This window comes from Sinocyclocheilus rhinocerous, unplaced genomic scaffold (assembly GCF_001515625.1).
Source record: "Sinocyclocheilus rhinocerous isolate Xijiao unplaced genomic scaffold, SAMN03320098_v1.1 scaffold689, whole genome shotgun sequence".
Classification (NCBI taxonomy): domain Eukaryota; kingdom Metazoa; phylum Chordata; class Actinopteri; order Cypriniformes; family Cyprinidae; genus Sinocyclocheilus; species Sinocyclocheilus rhinocerous.
The window spans coordinates 579544-597799 of NW_015652129.1; the positions used below are offsets into that span (position 1 = coordinate 579544).

At 37.3% G+C, this 18256-nt stretch overlaps 1 protein-coding gene across 14 annotated transcripts in view; it reads left to right on the forward strand.

Moving 5' to 3' along the window:
• The first annotated feature begins 4983 nt into the window (after nt 1-4983).
• The window catches only part of LOC107713449 (neural cell adhesion molecule 1-like), a 105239-nt gene continuing 91966 nt past the window's right edge, over nt 4984-18256 (forward strand). For 9 of the 14 annotated variants that reach the window (XM_016518940.1, XM_016518948.1, XM_016518950.1 and 6 more), the window contains exon 1: nt 4985-5282. In XM_016518940.1, the coding sequence (XP_016374426.1) occupies nt 5231-5282 (52 nt within the window). In that variant the 5' untranslated portion in view covers nt 4985-5230. Of the gene's footprint in view, nt 5283-18256 lie in introns of all 14 variants that reach the window. The other 5 variants (XM_016518938.1, XM_016518943.1, XM_016518939.1 and 2 more) reach the window with 2 other exon arrangements.

Sequence of the window (18256 nt, forward strand, 5' to 3'; positions counted from 1 at the left end):
TTCCATCTCTGCTGCTTTCATATAGAGTACCACACAATCAATAACAAAGAACAGAAAAAAACATCATTCTTCAAAGTATGGCTCATTCTCTTTGAACATTGACGGTATTGGGCTTGGAAGAAGTTTGATACGGCTCATGAATGAATCATCACACACTTAGATGTGACCATAGTAGCGGATGTAATGTGATGTTATCTCATCTTTTTAAGGAAAACGCAATGCCCCCTGGCCATTCAGGCCGTCTGTGATTGAAACTTTCATGTTAACGTGTGGGGTGGGTGTGCATCTCAAAAACAGAATTCACTAGCCTATCAATAATATACAGTTACCCCAATGGGAACATGTGACCTTAAATAAACAAACGTGAAAATGCTGGCGTGATTATGCAAACAAAAAGCAGATAGATTTATTGTTAACATGTTTACGTGTTTGTGCGCGTTAAACCTTTTGTCATGGAAAATCGAGGCTATAAATGCAAACTACGACTCGCAAGCCTTTTATGTGACAGTCTTTTGTCAAGCAAACCACACTTCAGACTTTGATTTGCATTATGGGGAAAAATCAAGTAACCATAATCAAACTAAAATAGTTTATTCCAATTTGCTTTTTTGAATCAAGGCATTTAGGGGCATGTAATGGATTCTGTTGTTTTGGTTAATTTTTTATTAGACAGTCGTCTTGCCGCTACATCCAATGGCAGTAATTCAACTCGCTCTCATTTGTCACAGTGGGGCGATTCTTCTCCGGAAAACATCATTACATTAGGCATTTATCTCTACAAACAGGGGAATTTATTAGCTTGAAAATGAAAATGACTGCAAGATATTTGTGCTCAGAACATACAGGAAATCCAAAGAATCTGGAAACTGTTTACAATTAAAAGTAGCTCCAATTATGATTATCATAAATTGTGTACATGTCTGAAATGCTAATGTATGTGTGATGTGTGCTGGGGTGTAAAGGGGGTTACGCACCAGCTGCATTGAATTATACTCTTGTCACCTCAGTTCCTGATAATATAGGAAGAAGTCAATGAGCGCTACACAAATGGCAAACAAACAAAATGCAAATAGCCTATAGGCCTATTTATGGCAAAGTTCAGAGAGCTCGGGAAAAAACCCCCCCAAAGCTTTATTATTATTTTGCCTGTTAAAAATTATTTAAACCAGCCTAAGATGGTTTAAGCTGGTCTCCCCCTGCTGAAAAAAATATCTAAAACTAGTCTAAGCTGGTTGGATGGTTTTAGCTGGTCTTCCAGCCTGGTCATAGCTGGTTTGCAGGCTGGTTTTAGAGGGGTTTTGACCACTTCTTTAGCTGGCCATGCTGGTCTTAGCTGTTCAAGCAGGGAGACCAACTGACCAATCAACTATAACCAGCTTAGCTGAGCCGGAAGACCAGCTAAAACCAGCAACTTCCAGCTTAAACCGACTACGACCAGCCAACTAGCTGTTTTTTTTTAGCCATCTTAGCCTAAAAATAGTACTAAAACCTTCTAAAAGTAGCCAATAGACCAATTTAATTTTAGGTTAAATAAGATGCAAGAAATCTAAGTGACAAAAAAAATGACATCGATATGTTATCCACCGTATTTTGCATCGCATTTCCTGTAAATGTGCAAGACTTCTGTTTCATTAGCTGCTTTAGTAAATAACTTGAAGAATGATGAAGTGCAGTAACCAGTAACCAAACCAATGTATTCATGATTATGATAAAATTTGCAATATCATGCAGCATAACAGGCTGCTTTTTGTACAGCTAAAATAACTGGAAGTGGATGACAGCCTACCGAAAGCACCAAATACATACACATAAGCTAGATAGTTTTTAAAAAAAGACTTATTTAAAAGAATGCTGTTAATATATAAATTATTATGAACTTAATTAACGCGTAAAATAATTATTACGTGCTGCCAAGCACAACCCAAGGGAAAGTATGCTACTGTTCTTTTACTGTTCAGTAGGCTCTGATACTGATTAGACAGATTGTTTATCTGGGACGTGAGAATCTGTTGAGATTTGCAATCAATATTGTTGCCCATTTTCAAGAAAATCTTTCAGTTCTTCTCGTGCACTTGTAACGGAACCAATCAAAGTTTTCATGCTCTATATACACCGCTTTCTATAGCTTATAAGAGTAAGACCTCGCCCTGAACTTTGAATACGTTACAAGTCTGCCCTCTACAGGAAAATATACCAAACTGCAAGCTCCTGCTTGCAAATACATTGTTTGACCAGAAGGTGTCAGCAGATACAAACACTTCATCATTCAGCGCTTTCATCCATTTTCTCCATGCCAATCGCATGATTAATAATTTTAGAAAAGACCTCACAGGAGAAAGAAATTAGGCTAATTTGTGTTAGAATAACTGTCAGACGCAGAAAGTAAATTATTATTGTAGGAACGGGCATATTAAGCGTGACAGTGATGAATGCCATTGTCAACACTAATTTTCTTGCCCAGACATGAAATGTGAGCTCCTATTCTCTTACTTGAGCACTCATCAAACAAAACTTTGGCAGAAATGCATTTCCCTTAGCTGTTAGTGCCATCTGTACAGCTCTTGCCAGCTCCTCTGTGGAAACACAAATAGAAGAGTTTCCAAACTTATTGTTTTTAAACTACAAGACTACCCTGAGAAAAAAAGGTTAGCCTAATTGTTTGTTTGTTTTGTTTTTGTAAATTAATTTACCACATTTTTCCAATGTACCATCCAATATAATTAATTTTAAATTAGCAATGAAATATCTGAGTTACTTTTTCAAATAAGTAATGCAAGTTACTTTGTTTTCCCATTCATTCACTGACACCTCTCCAGTCCCATGTTGAGAGAAATCGGAGGCACTTCATTCAGCCTGAGGCTTAATTTCATTTTTCGCTGCGAAAGAGCCTTTACAGTTGCCAAAAAAAAAATAACTTTGGGGTATTTTTGTTATTAAAAAATAAATAAGCAAGCCCAAATATAAATAATTTTAAATTAGCAATGAAATATCTGAGTTACTTTTTCAAATAATGCAAGTTACTTTGTTTTCCCATTCATTCACTGACACCTCTCCAGTCCCATGTTGAGAGAAATCGGAGGCACTTCATTCAGCCTGAGGCTTAATTTCATTTTTCGCTGCGAAAGAGCCTTTACAGTTGCCAAAAAAAAAATAACTTTGGGGTATTTTTGTTATTAAAAAATAAATAAGCAAGCCCAGTCCAGGTGACTAAAAGTAACGCAAAAGTAATATAATGCATTACTTTCCATGAAGAGTAACTAAACAACTCAATTAGTTACTTTTTATGGAGTAACACAATTCGTAATGCATTACTTTTAAAAGTAACTTTCCTTACACTGTAAAATAAACCATAGCAAATCCAATGCATGTCTAATGTGAAAATGTTTTTTTAACAGTAAGTATCAAAGTACTTTGTCTGGCTTAAACTGCAAAAACAGAACAATCACATATTAATACGCCAAAAAAGAAAGAAACTGCTGTGCATGTGAACTGTCAATGTTTTAGACCGTGTTGACGGTTATTACCACAGATCCGGATGACAGAAAGAGTATATCAGCTTATTTTCAGGCAGACGAGGAGGCAGAAAATAGGCACACCTATTGAATTCTATGGTGTACACAGAAACAATCACAATGGCACAGAAACCACACAAAGAAGGTTACTATACCATGCAAGATGTCTCAAATGACAATGACACCCGCTTTTAATGACATGATTGCTCGTGGTGGTAATCTGATAGCCTTTGAGATCTTTTCTAACAAAGTAACATTGTCCAGGAATTGTACTCAAATTATGCTATAGTGATGATAGCCAAAATGAAGAAGATGATGAACTATTTTGTTTCATTTCGCCTCCTTCAGGTTGTTTCCCATACATTTATTTTATTTTGGTGTCTTTACACTGCAAAAAAATGCCGTCTAAAACACAAAAAGACTATATAAATTTGTTTACATAGAAATTACCATTGAAAAAAAAACATAATTGTTATAACATGATATTATGAATTTATAAATATGAAAATGAATAAAAATATGACATTATATATAATTTATTGTGTAATAATACATCATCTGAACGTGACAGGTCTGCCTACCTCAACCATGTAAAGGCACCTTTGTGTTTCAGGTAGGCTATTTTTCTTTTTGGAATCAAATATCATCATGCAAATAAACCTCAATGTGTAATGCATGAGGACAATAACAATAATGCAGTTCTCACTCAAACTAAAACAGTTAGCCAGCCCCTAAGCAAGGCATTAAATTGGATACTTTTAGATGATCTCTAAAAGTTCACCATGGATTCTTTTCTAAAGCCACAGTGAAAGGCAGTTCCTCTTTATCCCTGCATGGGATATAGAGAGCAAGATAAAGGAAACATCAGTGAACTGATCCGTGAGGGAGATCATTATTTTCAGAATGACAAAATGGGGCACCGCCTTTAGATCTACTACTACACCTTGCTATATTGAGGAAAGAAGACTGGAAAAAATATTTTAGGTTACCAAAGCGTGTCTTAAAAGGACCGTTAACCCTGGAAAAAAAACGTCGTAATTTTCTCCTCTTCATGTTCTTACAAAAAATAACATTAGGGATTGAGTCACCATTCACTCGCGTTGTATCCTTCTTCTCCACACAATAACAATGAATGGTGACCGAATGTGACATTCTGCGTAATATCTCCAGTTTTGTCGCGCAAAAGAATTAACATTTTACAGATTTGGAACAACGTGAGAGTGGGAAAATAGTGACAGAATGTTCACCCTATCTCTTTAAATATCCGCGTCTAATTAAACCTACCAGATATGAAAACAATTGTTTATATAGGCTATGTCTTGATTTTCCTCTCCCATTCCTTACTCTGGGCAGTCCAGGTGTATGTGGTGGCCGTATTTCGTTTCCAGGTTGGGTTCAGTCAGTGTATTATTTGATCATATCGTTGTCTTTCCTCAGAGGCGCTGCTGATTGGGCGGATTAATTCGCGTGCATCTTGAAGCGGCGTGTGCACGCGCTCTTGCCTCTCACAGTCTCAGCGCGCGACATATGGGCACGCGAATTTAAACCGCAACAATATCAATACTGTCCAACGATCCGGATCCTCGTCCATATTCGCATCCCGTCCAGAAAACTTCGTGGGAACTTCGCAGGCATCATTTTAGGAATTACGAATTCTTTATTTCAAGCACGGAAGACAACAATAAACAGTAAACACAGTGTTTCATAAAGGGATTGCAATGTTTCCGACCAAGGCGATAATCTTGGTGCTTCTTTTCTTTGGCTGTGCAGGTAAGATCGCGTGCAAGTGTCATGCAATACTCGCACACGAAATATAAACAGTTATATAATGAAGAGCTAGGGCTTTGTGCATTTTTCTGATTTGCATGCTACTTTTATGGTCAGTGATGTAGTGTCGGTGGCAGGTGCATCTGTGGACCTGTTTGAATTCTGCTGTGCTCATTAATCAACACTGTTGCATAGAGTTTGTGAGAGGCAATGTGTTGTTTACAATACTGCATGCCAGATAACGTAAGTATCCTTATAATATAGCTTATAGGGACTGTTGTGAGCTAATTTGCTAGGCTAGATCCAGTGGGCTTTGACAATGGAACCTGTCCCTTAACTAGACAGGATTATCTGAGCTAATATTATAAGCAGCCCTTTATTTGTGCACTGAGTTAAAGCCTCTGTAAGATAGCAGAAGGATTCGAAAGAATCGCATTGATTTCCATTGATCCTCAGTAAATCCTTATGGGACAGTGGTGGGATGAATTTCTTGGCAATCCACCTGCTGCACGAGAAAGATCCAATCAGCGAGTTTGGGCGGGAACTGTCTATGATGTAATTAACCTGTTTTGTGTATTACCTCATATTAGGCAACGCGGAATCCCAACTAGCCTACATCGTAGCTATGAAGGGTGTTATCAAAGTCGTTTTATATAAATGTATGGCTGATTTACATTGCTTTTGTATGTAAATTAATCCATTTATTTGTGTTTATAAATGTTTGCACTTAACCATTTAACAAGTGCACTTGTCTAGAGTTTAAAAAAATATATGTAAAGTTTTTACAGAGCTTTATTTACACACAATCATTTAGATCATCAATACTGTGCACTTTGAACTTCTGAATGTTTGTTCAGTAGGTCGTATGTAACATGACACATTAAAGGGGTCATATGATGCTGCTAAAAAGAACATTATTTTGTGTATTTGGTGTAATGAAATGTGTTTATGCGATTTAAGGTTCAAAAAACACATTATTTTCCACATACTGTACATTGTTTCTCCTCTATGCCCCGCCTTTCTGAAACGCGTCGATTTTTACAAAACTAATCGGTCTGAAAAGCGAGGTGTGCTCTGATTAGCCAGCTATCCAGTGCGTTATGATTGGCCGAATACCTCAAGCGTGTGACGGAAATGTTACGTCCCTTACCATACTGTGATGCCTGCGGCAACCAAGCCTTTCTTTGCGTGAACATTTGGACGGCGTTATGGTAATATTTCCACATAGTGAGGTAGATATGTGGGGGCGTGTTCGAACGAGCCGTTTTAGGTAGGTGTGGCTAACTCTTAACTTTTATAAAGAATATCTCTTTGGATTTGAGACTTTAGTCTTTGCAACTTTACAGATCTTCTTTATGCACCAAGAGCTTGTAACACTCCAAAGAGAAAGGAAAACTTGAAATCGCATCATATGACCCCTTTAACATTAATTGTGATTCTTTTAATTAGGTAACAAAAAGCAGTTGCAAACTTTAAAATGTTGTGCACCAATAAAATGAGCAAACACTTATTACTTATTTATTACCAAATCACATGTAATAGCAATTAATTTAACAAAGACTGGAAAGTTTAACTTAATATCTTGCGATTTCGGGTCACATGTGTTCCTGATCATGATGAATGATTGGATACGCTTAGACTTAAATACTGGGTCGATGCTGTTTTAGAGATACTGTGGACTCCGTGTGCCTTAAGGGCAACTGAGTTTTGCCATCAGACTTGGGACAGTCCTACACATTTACTTCCTGTGTGGCGTGCATGTGCTCACAAGTGGCCAAGACCACACAACCCTCTACATTGCGAGTAAATCACTCGCATATGCGACTAAATCTTACTCTGGGTGACTAAATAACGTCTAACATTAGCCATTGGCTAATAAATTCTTAGATTTTACAGGCCAGTATGTGTGTGAGAGGCGTTCAACACAGGTTTTCACTCGATAAACACGCTGACTGAGCGCTTGAGAGTTTCACTCTCCGTCAAGCGATCTGTACTATTTGGATGCGCTCAATGGATCATGTCATGTACTCAATGGATACGCAGTATGTAGCAGCAGCGCACCTGTATTTGACGTACCGTAAACTAGTGTGAAGGCGCACGACTCGCCGTCGCTTTACTGATAGCGCTGTGTTTCTCACACATGCAAAGAGAGAGAGCGAGAGTCTTGCATACCACGCTGAATCGACGCGCTACATGTAAACCATATTCTTTGTTGTATTTTCCTGTCAAAATAACAGAGTTCATTTAGAATTATTCAGCTTTTAAGAACAAGCAGAAGATATGCCGGTTTCTCGGCAGTGGGCGGAGCTAATACGCGAACAACTCTCGTTGTCTGGCGCTCATCTATTACCGTCCCTGTTTTGATTTCAGCAAATCAGTTCGAGCGAACGCTGACAACGTGATTAATATTCATGAACCCAGCAGATAATAATAGTAGTAGTAGTAGTAGGCCTAGTATCTTTTAATAATAATTACTATTACCTATGACCAACAATATCTTAAACACCACCACCAGTCCTAAGTTCAGTTAAAATGACAAATATGCATTCATTCATGGTTACCAAGTTTTAGTTCTAATCACTAGTTCTATCATTAAATAGTGCTTAATTATCATAATATAATGCTTGATTGGCTGAAGTTAAGAGTGCACATTCAGTTATTTAAGAAGCTGTTCCATTTTACAAAGATAAGCTGATTGGGTGGAATCATGTGTGTGTGTGTGTGTGTGTGTGTGTATGTACCTACTTAATCATATTTTGGGGACAAATTTGTACCCAAAAGTGAGCAAAACCTGACAAAATCGGCAAAAACCAAAAAAAAAATTTGTGGATGTCCTCATTTGTAAAACTGTTATAAAAATAAACAAAGTTTTTTTTTACTTTTGAAATTTGAAATTGTAAAAATGCAGAAAGTTTTCTGTGAGGGGTAGGGGTGGGTTTAGGTTAAAAAGTGTATAACTATCTGTATATAAAAACAATAAAAGTATATGTAATGTCCCCATTTAGCTAAGTAAACATGTGTGTGTGTGTGTGTGTGTAAGATAGTATATCAGTCTGGCGAGTAAACAAAAAAATTTACTAGCCAATGGCGATTATATTGCCAAGTTGTGCGTAGAGGGTTGCCACAAGTGTGGGTATTGGGACAGACCCTAATTTTCCATGGATTCCCTTATGGAATTTCCTGTGGGCTTTTAGCATTTTGAATTTATGAGTGAAATAAAATCAGTGGCTAACATTACTTAAAGAGACTTCCTTATTGTGTTCTACCATATAAATTGTTTTATTTCTTAAAGGTGAATTTTGAAGCCACTGTGTTGTTTCTACAAAAAATAAGTCACTACTAAAACTTGTCTCTGATTTGTCAAGCATGTAAACTCATTCCTTGTAGCTGTAGTCCTTAAGTAGCAACTTTTTAACAAGTTATGTTTAACTGATTTGAAAATTTATGTTTGATGTGTAACGGTAATTTATGGTGTAGAAGAAAACATGAAAGTCTCTTAAAGTAATGTGAAACTTTTTTTATTCATATACCAATACACTCTCTTGGCTTTTAGGATAGCAGCTGTATTGATGAAACACTTAAAGGTTGAAGATGTGGTCACATTAGCAAAACCTTTAGCAAAAAATTTGCGGCCAAAGTTGGCCCATTGTCAATAGTGTGGAGAAGCATCTCTTACTCACTTAAAAATCAAGTAGCTTTATATTGGTCAGCGTGTCAGATTCCCATGTTCAGAGTTAACCAAACTTAAATACGATGCGAAATTTGTGTGTGGACATGTTTTGCCTCACGCGTCCCTCGCGTAAAATTGAGATGACTGCATTATGCCCAAAGAATTTCACCAAGCAACAGTAAATGTTACGCACATTTAGTTCACCTAAAAATGAAAATTCTGTCATCAATTACTTGCGTTCATGTCATTCCAAACCCATAAAACGTGTTTGAAATACAGATGAAGACATTTTTAATGAAACCTGTAAGAATTCTGTACCTTCATTGATACAGTTGCTTTACACAATGAACATGTAATTTAGGGTTTTATTCATATATGAACATTGATCATACATAAGGGTTAATCAAATATGATAATTGCAAACGTTCCTGCTTGACGTGCGAGATCAAACCTCATTAGCTATCTCAATCCAAAACATATTTTCATTAACCTGTGCCTTTATGTATTCCCGAACAAAACTTCAGAGTATGCACAGTTCACCAGTCACTTCTTTCAGAACTGGAGAAAACCACTGCTATAATGCCACTGGAGCTACTGTGAATATATTTGGAATTTTTGTCTTGTTGACATAACTAAACGGAAAGCTGACAAATGTGTTAGAATATGTCTTATGAATGTTTTAGCAGATTTTTTGTATATATTCAGTCTCCTCCACTAACCAGTTCGTAAGAACACTGCTTTTTTTTTAACCTGATTAAGAAGATAAGATATTCCGGCATTTACATGCTTATTTTTTTTCCTATTAATCTGATTGTTTCAGGTAGGGTTGGGCCTATAGACGATGCCATCGTCCATAGCCGATGGCTGATAGACATCACGATGTTGAGCCGGCATCGTGACCCCTTATAAGGATTCACGCTTCGTGCACACCTCCTAACTCCACCCCCGCTCACCCCCGCCCCCGCCGATGTCATCGTCCATCGCGATGTTTCACTGTAGACATCGTCCGATGCCAATTTTGTAGACATCGCCCAACCCTAATTTCAGGTCTACACCAACCATTTCTATCTGATCTAAATTTCATTCAGATCGAACTCAGTCGGATTGATTTAGGTGTTTACATGAAGGCTTTTCAATCCAATTGAGCCATCAATCTGATCACTAATGGATTGGGTGGATGTAAACATAGTGAGATTGTGTCTCTTAAGAAGACTTGGATTGCTTGATTCATATAGATCTTTACTTTTAAATGCATGAAAGTTTAAGGTTGTGTGGATTTCAGCAGATAGACAAAGAGGATGAAAGAATAAAAATATCATTGTTTGTGTTTCGAAGATGAACAAAAGTCTCATGGGTTTGGAATAACATTAGGGTGAGCAAGTGACAACACAATTTTCATTTTGGGTCTTTTAAGAGATTGATTACCTGTGTAATTTTTGTTTACTTGCACCCCACTGTAACAATTAAGAACTAGACGTTAATTTTCCAGAATTGCCTCTTCAAAACTCACTACCACAGTGCCAGGGTGATGTGTGTAGTGAATCAGCTCATAGGGGAAATATGAATAATTAATCATAACTAGTTATAATTAATTATAAATATTTAGATCCGCTGTAGATATTTACTTGACCTCTCAGGGTCCACTGTCTGTCAATTCTAAGAACGTTAATTTCCTGGTTAAGGGAAATAACTTTCTTACTGTACAACTCTACACAGAGCCTGTAGCATAAATCTGCATGATAAGGGACTCCAGTTATGAGCAAACAATGAACAACGGCAAGTGTGATACAAGTAAGGCTTTATTAACTACATAAACACTTAAACTAGTCTAACATACTACATAAACACTTAAACTGGTCTAACATACACATAAACACTTAAACTGGTCTAACATACACATAAACACACACACACACAAAAGGTTTTCCTATTAATTAATTAGAGAAGAGTCAATTTTTACTGTGCACTGTGGATTTGCTATGGAAAATGTAGTGCGAGGGGAAATTCTCAACATGGCATTAGGTCGTAAATGTATCTGGTCTAGCAAAGGTGTCGTGGTTGCCATGGTAACCAGTGTCTTGGGCCTCGTTCACAGACATCTTGGCACCCAGTATGTTTATTGGGTGAGGGGTCTGTGAATGTTTGTTAATCTAATGAATAATTGATTTGTTAAATCAAATGAAAAATGGTGTGTCTGATTGGTCCAGACGCTACATGTGGGAGATTGCCAGGGCTTGCTATGTGGTTCCTAAGGTATTCTGGGTGGTTGTTATGTGGCTATTCAGTAGTTCAATTCAAAACAAAAGCCCACCCCCATGTCTAAGTTATATTCTGCTCCCTATAGGTTCCTCCTCAATTCTAGTGTTGGGTGGTATGTCCAAAAATTGATATCACAGTATTTTTCAAAATTATACCAGTTTCACGGTACATGACAGTATTTTTTTTTCATGCATGACCGGGTGTTATCCATATTTTCTACTGATTGAGAGAGGAAATACTGCAGTGTATTGACTTAGAATGCCCTATTTTACTGTCATGATGAGTGAATATTGTCAAAAAATTCCACACTAAATAGTGACTAAACACGACTGAGTTCTTCTGTGTCATCATCACGTTCTATTAGTTCTACAGCTTTAGTTTCAGAACTTTCACACTTCGTAACACATACAGCTGTTCCCTCAACACAGTGCAACAGTGAAAAAGGACCCCTTTCAAACAGTGTCGCGTTCCGAACGTTGTTTAAGCGACATACACCGGTACTGCGGTATTTTAAAAATTCATATCATAACAAAAATACACACAGGTATTCGGTATGAACCGGTATACCGCCCAGCACTACTCAATTCTATCAGATTTTTGGAGGAATCATTCCTTAGCGTAAACTTCACATACATATGAAGTTTGATTCACAGTTATGAAATTAGATAAAGCAAAATGAGCAATAAGAACAGTGATGCTTGCCTTAGCATCCCCCACTCTTATGTCATTGTTTTGATGATGAGAGGAAAACACAAGGCTGTGCTGCCGGAGATGCTCTGGGACCTCATCAGTGTCATCTGAGAGATAAGATGGGCGGAGCCCTGCGGTCACATGATACACTTCCCCAGGCTGTGGGCATGAGTCATCTTTGTGACGTAATCTCCTGATATGCAGTTAATATCTCATTGGGCTTTTAATTAGCTGTACTAGAGATAGCCTGGTCTAAGCAAGAGGAAAACTATAAATATGATGTAACCCACAGCGCCGCCACTGATCCGGAAACACGACAGACTGATCTCACATCCTCGCTTCTGAATTTGAGGAGATGAATTTGTGGCCTAAAGAAAATGGGATTTAACAGGACAGATGTTGCACTGAGAGATCAATTTCCCTTGATCATTACTGCCGTACACCCACACAAACACACGCAGAGTGGTTGTCATGCACAAAGTGTGACTGGAATCTGTCTCCTCATCGCTGATGAGATTTGTGCATCTGCATTTGATGTTTCATTGGAACACTGTTATTTTATGTCTGCATTTGCAGTAGGTTCAAAAAGTAGATTTACTTTGCACTTAACCTTAACCCCTCTATAATCCAGTGTTGGGTCAATGGCATATGTCCAAAAAAATCTGGTATAAAACACATGTGCCAAGTTCTTAAAAGTGTTTTTTTGTATTCATGTTGTTTTTTTATGGTTTTGAAAAATGTTAGACTATTTTTAAGAAATGTTTCAATGTGATAATGGCTCATTTGGTGTATGTCATTACATTGTAGTGTAATGTGGTGTAAACCATCAACTAACAGTAATACAATTTTCCTTACACCTTGAAAGCATGTTAGTGTACACATTAATAATTATTTAAAAATAAATGTTTTTAGGTAGTTTTTTTTAAAGGTAAAAAGTACTTTAAAAAATGTCATGAATTATTCATTCATAAATAATATAAAATTTTCAGGAAGTCGCACCACATGACTTTAGAATTCTTGTCTTATAGGTCAAATGATGTGATATTTTAATACACTATTGAATCTGGCATGAGGGTCTGCAGGGGTCCTCTTGATGATATAATTTATTCATTTATTCTTTCGTTTTGTTTTTTTCAGCTTTTTACTTCAGGTTGGGGCACTTTTTTGTCACACCGCATGACTTTGGCTTGGCATACACATTTTTCAAATTAATAAGCGGTGAATGTTTTCGTGAAACATTTTTTTTCTAAGAATTCAGAGATGAAAACGCATGCTCATATAAGAGCTTTATTCACACCATCATAAGTATGATTTGCATTTTTAATGTTTTTTTGGGGGGGGGGGCTTTTTGACTTTATATTGATAGGACAGTTAGTTGACAGAAAGCCAAGTGGGAGAGAGAGGGGTCGGGATCAGGAAAGGTCAGCCGGGACTCGAACTCGAGACACCCAAAGCGCAACGGCGCTGTATGTCAGCGCGCTTACCACGAGGCTATTGTGACGATTAAAAAAAAATTGTGACGTATATTTTCATACTCAACTTCTAAATTTAAGAGATCCGGACAATCCAGGGTCCCTGTTTTATCATATCATATAATATGTGTTTTACCTGCATTTTTCCTGCATGTGATTGGGCCATATGACTTTTTTAGCCACACCTCATGGCTTTGACTTAGCATTAAAAAAAGTTAAGCCATTTTGGTAAAAATGTACTGCAGTTTTTATGCATTTATGAATACTTGAAAATTTATAGATCTGAACAACTCACGTTTATTGATCCTGTTAAATCATATCATAATATATTTAGCGTAGCGTTAGTTCTGGCAGGTCACGTTAGTCAAGCTCGCATCAGCTGACTCTCAGCTTATCCCCATCTACCTATGGGAATACGACACCTATCTAAGCATTCATATATAAGGTCCCTCAGTATTATCAGCAGTTTTCGCATTGCTCAATAGCTAATTACCCTCCTCCATCCCCAGCTCCTCCTCTGTCAGTCGGGATTCAGTCTTCTGATTTTTTTTTTAATCAGACTAATTCTAAAATGTGTACATAAATTATTGAACTTTAACAATATCTGCAATACATTTATGTTGGTTCTGTTCTGTTTACCCTGGGGGGTTATCGCTGCTCTCTCTACTCTCATCCATGCTAGGCTGCATGGATGCGCAGGGAGTTCTTGCCCAGAACAGAACCATACCGCCAATCCAAACTGTATGCTAATTGTCAATCATCTTTGACGATAGTGGTCCTGGCAGAAATGTTTTTTTTTTTTTTTATCCTGGCATGCTGTGACTTAAAACAACCTAAACATTTTTTTCCCAGGGGTCATTCTTAGTGGGCTGTTTCTATTTCAAGGTTCAGCCAGTGTAGCGATAGCATATGTCACTAAGCTGGATAATCCGGAAAGGCCTTCAGGGGCGAAGGCATACTACATTCAGCGTTTTGACACCATTTGGTGGTAAATTCATGTCTAGGGCCTCCCCATATGTGCAACCGAATCATTGAAACCATAAAGCCCTCAGCCATGATTGTTCGGTACAGCAGAGATCACATGCTTATTCTGTTGTCTGACATGTTGTGTCCCAGTGGACGCTTTTAAACCTCCATGATCGTTTCCCAGAGAGCTGCAGCAGATGTTTTAAAAGGACATGACGTATTACTGATGCTCATGCTATATATGATGACTTTATGAACTATATTTTCTGTGAAAGAATGTCTCTCACTGTGATGTTGGATGGCAGTTACATGGCCAGCAGTAAACGCCAATGTCTGGGAATGAGCCCTGAGTTTTGCAGGACGTCCTGTTTGACTAAATGGTTCCCTGGGATGTAGCTCTTCTGCTTGGCCTCACATTTGTTCATGAGTATAGCTGGCAGATTTAGGCCTGCAGAATGCTGGAGGAACAACAGCACGTTCATGCTTAATGAGACCAGCCCTTTACCTTAACACATCCCTTGCAATGAATGACTTCTGTTTGTCAATGTGCTGTCATAACGCTATATGTTTCTAAAATAATGGGTGGCTTAAGAGCTGTGGATTGTTGTTTTTATTCAGAAAGACATTGTTGAAATGTGGTGTCTGTCAGTGCATTTTGTTAAAGACGTGGCCTAACAGTGTTGGCCTGGAAACTGGCAAATAATTACCGTCAAGCTCTCAGCTTTACTGGTCTATGATATCCTTCAATTCTGTGGTGTTTAAGAGAGTGTTATGGATTATCATCACCAGTCAAAATGCAATGCCCTGAAAAGCACTAGCAGGAAAAGCAGATGGTTCTTAGGAAACAGATCCTTTCCCCCAAAAAATTTTCCAGAAGATGCACTTCCATTCAAAAGTTTGGGATCAGTAGGAGTTTTTGAAATAAGGCTACATTTATTTGATGTAAAAACAGTAATATTGTGAAATAGTATTACAATTTGGAATACCATTTTTACTTCAATACATTTTATGTAATTTATTGCTTGATGACAAAGCTGAATTTTCAGCAGCCATTACTCCAGTCTTCAGTGTCACATGATCCTTCAGAAATCATTCTAATGTGTGCATATCATTCTTTAAAGAAATTATAGTGATCTCAAACTTTTAAACAATTTGATTATTAATGAGCAGTTCAGTTATTAGACTTGGTACACTCTTTGGCAGAATCTGATTCAATCATGGACAGTAGTTCCACACGATTGAAGCAAGCTATTTGGTCATGTCTATTCTTAACACTATTTGCTTTAGTTCATTATTCGTGAGTATATAACGTTAACCACTGTCCATAATTAAATGTAAGGTAGGTGATTTCGGAGAGGCTAGCAATAACAAGCTAGCTTTGAAAGCATAAGACCCCACCCTCTCTGCAAATCACTCTCCAAAGCCACGCCTCCTACTAAAAACACATGAACGTACACAGACAGACCAGAAGCTTACAGTGAAACGATGAGAGATGGCGTTGGTGGAGGGTTGAATGCAATGCTGTCCGATTACCTCATGTCTCATTCATCGTACATTACAGTACAAAGCGCATATTACAATAATATTACAATAATAACACCTTCCATTCTCGCTCGGCCTGCGATAGCGCAATGGACCGTGCTGATGACGTCTCTCTCTTCAAACAGGGTGCGCAGAGGTATGCAAATGCATACGTTAACAGGCATGTAGGACAGCCTACTGTAGCCCTTGGATTGAGGGATATGATTTGACGAACATTTTATGGTTCTACGCCTTCCATCGATGATATAAATGCATTTAGATCACTTAGCTACTTAATGATTGCTATCGGGATGTGAGGAGACTTTCAACTGGCATAACAAAAAATGCTTTTGAACCAAGTCACCTACCCTGGTTTTAAATCACATTCAGCCAAAGAGTTATAATAACATCTAGCAAGCTAAATATAACTTTGCACGTATGACGCTACATGTTGGAAGTCTAAAGATGAATGCAGGAGTTCCGTCCTGCATTAATGTCGATTGATTGTTAGGCCTAATTTTAATTGAAATTTAGGAGAAACCTCAGCATTTAGCATTACTTTTTGTTTATGTTGCTGAAATGTCCAGTCTAACTGTTAAAGCTATGATTAATTAGAGAAATTGGTTAATTATATTAGCAAATTTGTCCATTTACAGGAGGGTCACAGAGATAAAATTAGTAGTAGTCAGCTGGTCATGTTATCTTAATATGGCAGCCCCATGAGGCGACCCTGCTTAATGTAAAACTGCTTTTTATATGACTGCATTTTTAAATGTGTACCTATTAGGGATGCACCGATACCACTTTTTCCAGTACTCGCCCGATACCGATACTTTTATTTTTGGTACTTGCCGATACCGATACCTTCAGTATATATATATATATATATATTCAGTATATATATGCTGGTTGAAATTATCATGAAAAAATGCTGTTTGAAATTATCATGACTGAAATATATATATATATATATGATCATGATCATTTTAACCAGCATTTCTTGGCATGGGCATTACATATACATAAGCTTGATTTTGGGGGACGAGATCTGCTACGCTGCTGTTGCTAAACTTGCTACTTTTTAAGGATGTTTAATTAAATTAATTAAATAAATAAATACAATGTTATATAATTACATATGTCCCAAACTTGAGTCATCATTTATTGTAATGAACAGTGATAAAAAAAAAAAAGGTTTTCATGTATTTGCATGTCGTAAAATTTCGTTATCAAGGTTGAAAACATTGCAAACCTCATGTAAAATAAATAGAAAGTGTGTTTCTGATTCCATTTATTTTATATGAGGTTTGCAACTTTTTATATATTATTTAGTCTGACCATCAACAATCAACATTTTCTAAAGGTGAAGTACTTTATCCTTTACCATTTGTTGAAATGAAAAGTAAATATTACTGTCAATTTCACATGCAATGTATTGCACACAAATATATTGCGCACATTGCAGTCAGAAACATCAGTTCTGTGGCAGTATTCTTTTCTTTATTAATGGCTCTGATTTTTCACTGGCTTCTTCCCCCGAGGGCATGTTCTCTCTTTGCAGGATTGGTGTTGGTGTGAATATTTTCTCGGGGCTTGATGTCTTTATAACATCTGTCTACTGCTAAAAAATATTGCGAAACTGAATTAAGAAATGCAATTAGAGGCTGCATTTTGGCTAACTATTCACATACAGTATTCCCATGTGAAATGAGCAATGTTGTGATTTTAAACGTTTCAGGGGTCACTTTAGTCTTTAGTGCTTGTTTTTATTTTTTGCTTTTGAATTCATGTAGGCCTAATTCTCCCTTAAACATTTGCAAAGTTATTTGTCCTTGCAGGCGTTTACAAAGCATTAATTGCTAAAACCATGAAGTTAACCTCAGAATTGTTTGCTTTTTAAAAGTTATTTGTATTGGATTTAATTGCATTGCATTCCTGCCTCTTGAGTGTGACTGGATGACCTCCCCTGCCTGAAATGCCTCACACTTACTCAGCCAACAGAAGCTGGATGTGTCATGACCCCTGCCGTGTTGTCTTTTTTCTCCCGGATGTTCCATGTAGAGTTTGAGCAAAATGTCCACAGGCAGTCAGACCATCAGAGACAACGGAAATGCAATGAATGAGAAAAACAATCTTTTTGGTGCAAGAAGCTCCCTAGTATTACTAGTACTATAGTGCTAATGCAGATATCGGTATTATTACAAACAAATCAGCATTTGTTGGGCTTACTTCATGCTTATATTGCATCTCAGGGTTAACTTATGAATTGAGTCGTTTATTTTGGGGATGGTTAAAGGGGTCATATGATGCGATTTAAATTTTTCCTTTCTCTTTGGAGTGTTATAAGCTCTTGGTGCATAAAGAAGATCTGTAAAGATGCCAAAGACTAAAGTCTCAAA